The sequence below is a fragment of the Crocodylus porosus genome, unplaced genomic scaffold (assembly GCF_001723895.1).
Source record: "Crocodylus porosus isolate Cpor-Errol unplaced genomic scaffold, CroPor_comp1, whole genome shotgun sequence".
NCBI classification, from domain to species: Eukaryota; Metazoa; Chordata; order Crocodylia; family Crocodylidae; genus Crocodylus; species Crocodylus porosus.
The window spans coordinates 51,794,719-51,802,127 of record NW_017728950.1 but is presented as its reverse complement, the minus strand read 5'-3'; the positions used below and the strand labels follow the sequence as shown (position 1 = coordinate 51,802,127).

The 7,409-nt window shown below is 37.9% G+C and overlaps 1 protein-coding gene across 9 annotated transcripts in view; it reads right to left on the bottom strand.

Annotated features, from left to right (window-relative positions):
- NFIB (nuclear factor I B) overlaps nt 1-7,409 on the bottom strand; it is a 228,935-nt gene that overhangs the window by 216,962 nt on the left and 4,564 nt on the right. For 7 of the 9 annotated variants that reach the window (XM_019554803.1, XM_019554805.1, XM_019554809.1 and 4 more), the window contains exons 1-2: nt 6,775-7,403; nt 92-623 (exon numbers count right to left, since the gene is read on the bottom strand). In XM_019554803.1, the coding sequence (XP_019410348.1) occupies nt 92-623; nt 6,775-6,804 (562 nt within the window). In that variant the 5' untranslated portion in view covers nt 6,805-7,403. Of the gene's footprint in view, nt 1-91; nt 624-1,016; nt 1,039-6,774; nt 7,404-7,409 lie in introns of those variants that run through there. The other 2 variants (XM_019554806.1, XM_019554804.1) reach the window with 2 other exon arrangements.

Here is a 7,409-nt window from a genome sequence, read left to right as displayed (position 1 = left end):
GGGATGGGGAGGCAGTGGGGGGGAGGGAGAGGGCCTGCTTGGAATCAGAGTTTGACATACTAACACAGAAACACTACAGTCTGCTTCCTACCTTGCTCCTGCACGTAGTATGCCAAAAACAAATCAAGCTCCTTGACTGATACTGTTATGTGATGTGGCTGGACGCAAAGTGCTGGATTTGTGCAATGTGGGGATTTCATGAGTCGCTCTCCATCCGTACTTTCCAAAGGGATGCCTTTGAACAGGATCACCATGACTAGATCCAGACGCCAGACTTTGTCAGCCTGTCGCAGGCAGTCGATTCTCCTAATCTTACCCTTCTGGTCAGGATTGGACAATACACAGCACGGGTGCTTCTTCCCAGTAACGGTGAGCACAAAATCCTCCCGGTACTCTTGGCGTATATCTTTGCGCAGCTTGGCGAGGAGCCTGGATGCCCACTTCTGTTTAATTTCAGGCTTTTCACTAAGTAGCTCATCCTTGACTGCTCTTTCCTCATCCTTTGACATTCGCTTCTCATGTTTTTTAAAGTACTTGCGTTTTCGAGCCTGAAGGTTGAACCAAGTATAGGCAATTGCACGGACATGTGGAAGAAGTGCCTCAATGAATGGGTGAAATTCATCCTGTTGAAAGAAGCGTGGAAGAAAAAGAAGGAGAAAACTCAAAGTCAGTTTTTTCTTGCAAACAAAGAAAAAGTAAGATAGGGTTGTGAAAATTGCAAAAGTGAAAACCAAGATGAAGACAATACAGATGTAGCATTTATGAAAATTTCTGCATACTATCTCTTTATGTAATTACATTAACTGTCAAGCAACAGACAGAAGTACCCACAGCATCACATTTTCCCTTTTCCCCATTTCACTCTTTGAGAGAAACACATGAAGGTTTTATTTTGCATGCTTCTTCTCACTTGTCCCCACAATGCTATACAGACTACATCATACAAAAGCGACGCTAACAAGATGTTTCATTTCTATCATTTAATTATTGACTGATCGGCTAACACCAAGCAGTACCATTCTACAAAGAGGACACTGTACGATTTTAGGAAATCTGAGCAGTAACGTTCAGAATGCAGAAGCGAATGCCACAGTTCATTTCTCTTCTCTGTGGCACAGAAACACAAAGCATATACATGCTCAGTGTAATGCCACACAGTTCCCGCTTTTGGAGCATGCTCTCAGCAAGAGACTGCTGGTGGCACAAAGAGCATGCGCCATTAAACTTGATCCATTTTCTTATCAAACGTCCAACATTCCAACACTGAAACAGCACCATTCCAGTGGTGGTAACTAGAGAAACCAGTATACAGTAAGGGAAAGTAGGCAAAAGACACAGCATGTAGTGTAAAAAACCTGAACAGAAGCTTCTGTACTTTCAGCTCTGCATGCTTCCATCATACCCTCCCATCTTTGCAAAATAAAAGTTTATGAAGTTGAGAACAAAAATTACATTAATGTTCTTCCGACAGCTCCACTGTGGGATTTGAAGCCCCACAGAGTTGGTTAATTTGTTAACTGTTCACATGAGTGTGGCAATTATTCTAAACCCCTTAAAAATCAATCTGAGGTATACAATGAAAAATGGCAACTTGGCACAAACTTAGCATTCTTTGTGTTTCTGCATGCTGTGGCAGGGTGACATTAAGAGTTTACCACTGGTCAAACACTGCTTTTGTGAAATCCAAGCAGTTTATTTAGTTTTAAAACATCCTATCCTATCATACGGCCTTACCTGCAGGTTCATATCTTCTGCCTACTTGTAGTCTATACTTCTTAAATGGGGTAATAATTAAATGTTATTTAAGAGTCTACTCTATAGCAATTAAATTAATTCATTGTGTCTGTTTTAAGTAATATACAACGTACCTGTTCACATCTGTCTAAACGGAACCTCTCCTAAAAGTATCTCTCTGAAAGAATAGGAGCGTAATTATTCCATTAACTTAAAAAAGCAAGAGTAACTTATCAAATGTTACTGTTTTGGCTTGGAGGGGTCCGACTGGCTTGGGAGGGGGTCTTTGTATATGAGTGTGCGTGTGTTCTGGGTCTTTTTTAACACTATGCAGTGATTATTCGTCATATTGAGTGACTGAGTACAATCAAACTACAATTTAACCTCCTTTATGTAATGATATTCAAGAATACAATTTATAAACTAGTGTTTTAGTTACGCTGATAGACATGGAATGAATAAATTTAATCAGTACACTGATTAACTCCATTAGGACGAAAAAAAGTTGAAAGTGTAACTAATGACTTCATAATTATATGGAGTTCAGTCTATTTTCATGGCAGCCTACTGGTCTTCAGACCAAGATTTTCATACTAAAACTTCACATTTAAGAGGAATTTCAAAAGATCCTACATGTTAAAATAGATGTAAAATGCAATAGGTATACTCCTCCAATCTTCAAAACAAATTGAAAACAAAAACAAAAAGCAACAACAAAAAAAGTTTCAATGTTACTTTAGCAGAATGGCGGAAAAAACAAACAAAGCTGAACAACAGGACAGGACACAAATTATTGCATTACAGTACGATGCATAACAAAGGGCCACAAAGGCAATAATTAAACTGATCAGCAGCTCCAGCAGAGATTTGAACAATTCTGATACTATACTGGCACATAAAACTAGGCCATGGAAAGAGTTAAACCACAATCTGTTCTTTGTGTGGGAAGGCAATAGTGCTCTGAGCAACCACAGCCCATGATAAGACTTCCGTATCTTCCATACACTTCTGATGCCATGCTTTTTCCTCTCCTTACAACTACTGCAGAAAGTTTATTTTTTCTTCTCTGAAAGTGATCTTAATGGAAGCATTTGAATAAAATGTTTGTTGCACAACATGCAGCAAAGAGTGTGCTGCGTTAAACACTTCCAATTCATTTCATGTTGAAAAAAACAGATTCACCACAGATTTAGGAAACCCTAAGAACTGCGAGGTGGGGGAGGAGAGGAGGCCAGGAAGACCTTTTATCCCAAATTAAATATTTTCCTCTACATTTAGAAGAGGCTGCTGCATTCACAGATGAAAATACGCTACAATATTCAAAGCAATTTTATTGATCTATCTTATTTAGTCATAACGATGTCATGAGCTTTTTTGGTTTGACCTTACTCTTAGATGCTGTCTGTAATACTAACATGAAAGCCAACGGCATTAAAAATCTATAACTTATTCTATAATGTTTAAATTTCAGTTTTTCAGTTCTCAGCCTTTATTTATTCAGTGAGTATCTAAAAAGAAAAACTTTACTTTTTAAGTTCAGAGTTTTGTTTTACAATATCATTCAGTGCTGAAGCTATAAAAAATACGTTAAAGAAAAAAATGTGACACAGAAAAGCAGTGAATTATGTCCTACTGCAAAGCAGTATTATCAAATACCTTTGAGAGATTCATTGTATGTCTGGATTCCTTTCAAATGAAACATTACTTGACAAGAAGTGCCCCATAAAAATGATCCTAAATGGAGATTTGCTATTAATCATACACGTTCTCCACTAAACCTTCTAAAAAGCCATCTACTAAATTTGATTTTTCCCTAATATTGGTCGAGCCAATATTGAAAAAATGATTTTTATGTGGCACATACCCATGCGAGTCATAACTACTCTCGCAAAAAAGTGATTTATGAAGGTAAGGTTTTCAAATGTCATGATGAATGGCTCAGGAGAACCAATGTGCACTGAAAATTTCAAATAAAATAGGAGGGATTATTTAGATATGTGTAAAACTTGCAAATAAATGAAAAAAATGCCTGTAGGCTAATGGCAATATAATAATGATAGACACACCAGTTTTCTTTACAGAATACTTACAAGAGAAATATATTTGCTTTCTCCTTCCCTTCCCTTCCCCTCCTCTGTCCAAACTTTGTGTCAATCAAACCACCTGAGTTTAAATTTGAGGGCTATGATACAATAAGGAAAGAAATAAGGCGAAAAATGGTAATTATACCTAGAAAGCTTGAATTCTCATCTTTATTTGCCTATTGCTACACAATATATTCTGTAGAGGAAAGACAATTGCAAGAAATTTTGTTTCCTGGACTACTGCAATATAAAAATAAACCAGTGTAAAAATATCATAAGAGCTGAGTACTTGAAAGGGTGGAGGAACAACATCTTATCATGCCTCAGCAAGAGAGATAAATGGAATTTATATTTATTCCAACATGAAAAAATAAAGTTGTATTTGACAAACATGTATTCTTCTTTGTATTTTATACATGCCAAAGTTTCATTTAACTGATGACATTGTTCAGCATTGGTTTAAAAACCCTGCTTCTAGATTTCAGACCCACTCTCAAAAGGTGCTACAATACCACTCCTGCACAAATTGAACAACTACTTTTGTGAGAAATTTTATCCAACCAAATATTCTATTTTGATCTGCGTTTATAAATGTTATCAAAATACCACTGCATCCAGACTACACCTGAAGTTTTATACACATGGGAGTGCAATAGATACTAATTTTGGCAGGATTTTTTTATAATATCAACTTAATATATGACTCAGTGATATGCCACTTTAAAAAATGAAAAGATGACAAACTGCAAATCCTCATGTATTATGTAAACTTAATCTTTAATTTAGGGGCAAGAAAGATTGGTAAGAAAGGTCCTTCATCATTCCAAGCAGATGACGGATATTCAAAATCAAAGAAAAATCAAAACCATTACATTTGTCCTCCAGAAATATGGATGTCTAGTAGTGAATGTGCCTATATAAAAACAACATTGTACAACATGATTGGAAATTATTATCATCTTTATGTAGGTGATACATTAAAGCAAGATACTGCTTTTTTTAATGTTTGCATGTGTAATAAATTAAACATTTACAAAGACACCAATATCAGCATTTTAATAGAGATTTGGGGAAAAAATGATGGGCTGTATTGCATCTTCTTAGGAAAAAGTCAGAAAAGCAAAAGGCACCAAAAAAAGTCACTGGATCTTTTAACAGTAAACGCTCTGAGCTGCTTTATTATTGTTGGGGGTTAGAATTTCCTCATTTTTAAATATAATTAAAAACTTTTAGAAAGAAGTTCATGTCCAGAGTTCTCATTAGCTATCCATTTACAAAAAGGACAGCTCATAGAGAAAAAACTCTACTAATTTGGGATTCTGCTAAAAGTAATTCTTATGCGCATACCTGTAAACATATGTGGTTATCTATTATGCTAGTGCAATTTACATGTAATGATTATCTTTTTTAAAACTTCAAATAACTCAGTGACACTATTTTTCCAGATTTGCTCCACTGAAGTTGATTTTTACTTGCTGAAAATATCCATAGCTAAGTCAATCACACTTAGATGCCAAACAAAATATAAACAATAAAAAAATGTGTCAGCCAAAAAGCTACAGGACTGCATCCAATCACTGAATAAGCCTTATCATTGTTTTCATCTTCATTCACAATTTATGAATGCTGCAGTCCCTTTGAATCACAATGGTTTTTAAGTCTCAAATAATTGGAATCATACTTATTAGTGCACTGTGCAAATATCAGCACCTAAATATTAGATTTATAATAGTCTAACACTAGAATCACTTTCTCACATTTTTCCTTTCTTAAACACCAACGTGGAGGCAAGCAGTTATCAGTTTAATCAGTTTACATCACATCCTCCTAAGACAGACTTTTAAAAAAAAAAAAGCTGCTGAATACTATCCCGTAGTTTTAGAGTTATAATTTACTATTTGGGATTGGTCTGGTACCAAGATGCTGGTTTCTTCTTTCCGTGGTCATATCAGCTACACTCTACGGGCACTTAAATAACTTCTGATGCGTTGTTTCTATACTGATGTTTAAGAATAAAATAGTTTCAAAAGAACAAAAGCCATATGCTGTTGCCTGCAACACATAGTGCTGCGAAGTTTCATAAAACCACGGATTGTGCTAAATTGACTCCCCATATGAAACACTCCCCTGCAATAATACCCCACGGTTTGCCCAAACTCTCCCCAAATGGATAGCTTTGCTTGCAGCGTGCACTATCATTGCTCAGAAGGTGCAGAGTCAGTCGGCACCAAAAACCTGCAAAACTACAAATGCAATTTGAACAAGCGCCCGCGTTTGGCTTTTCCTGTTTCATTACTGATGTGCAAAATCAGAAACCCCGACATCAAGCCAGAACCCCCCCCCCCCCCCCCCCCCCACCCGCCGTCACAACATACACCCCAATGAGAAAATACCTAGGATAGTTAGGCACCCTCACTCAGATCCACCTGAAAATGCTGGCAGGCTTTGTATTTTAATAAGAGCACAGGACAATCTTCTGTTACGCCAGGGTTGTTTGGGGTTTGTTTGTTTTTTTTTAAATAACACTTCCCCTCTCAAATTCTTTTTATTAGGCACTGCCTGAACAACCCGGAGAGCTCAGAAGACAGCAGATCAATGGTTTGCAGCCTGATCAATACTTTTTCCAAGCCGGGTTTCTTTTTCTTTTAGAGTAATTATATTCATTTCTGTTTTATTAACCTTTGTCATTTTTGGTTTTTAATGCAATAACCATTAGCAATGTTTGTCTCCGGGGGGTGCATGGCAGGGATCTCCCCAAAACAATGGCCTGGTACAGTTTATTCTCTGCTCTTCTCTTCTGCAAGAGGAGTTTGCATCCTGACAAAACTGTGCTCTGACCCGTTATGGCTGTTCCCATGACTCATAAGCAACCCACACCTTAAAAAATAAAAAAAGCAGAATAAAATTAAATATCTATTTTTTAAAAACCCACAAAAAAAACGAAACGCATCTATACCTGAGTGAGACAGATGGGAGAATACATCATGACTTCTCTTTGAGAGCAAACTTCCCGGAGAGCCCCTAAGAAAAGCCTCAAAAGGGAATAATTTCATCTATTCATTTTACAGTCATCTGAGACTCAAGGAAGATGAAATCAATCAGGACGGGGCTCTCGCCCTGGATCACCGCAACTTCGCAACAAACCCCCAGTCCTCCTTAAATAGCCAAAGATTCAAGTTCACTCCGTGCGCTAGATTTCCCGGGGTGAAATCCAGTCTACACTTTTAACCCTCTTGTTGTCGGCGGCGCAGGAGTCTTTGCCTTTGGTTGCTGCGGCTGCGGCTGCTGCTGCTGCTGGTGACGGTGTTGGTTGCTTTTCAGCTGAAGGGGGGGTTGTTTTTTGTTGTTGTTGTTGATTTGTTTTTAAGGGGGGAGGGCGGGAGGCTTTGGATGTTGTTGTTTGGGTTTGGTTTGGTTTGAGTTTTTTGTTTTGCAAAAGAAGCTGGTGGCGGGTTAGCAGAGCGCTGTCACCAGGCTCACAAAGTTCAAGGTTAGCGCCCGCAGCAGAACAGGAACAATCCCGGAGTGATCGCAGGAGAAACTTTGCGAGGAAGAGAGCATGTGTGCGGGAGCCGGGGCGAAGGCTTCCAC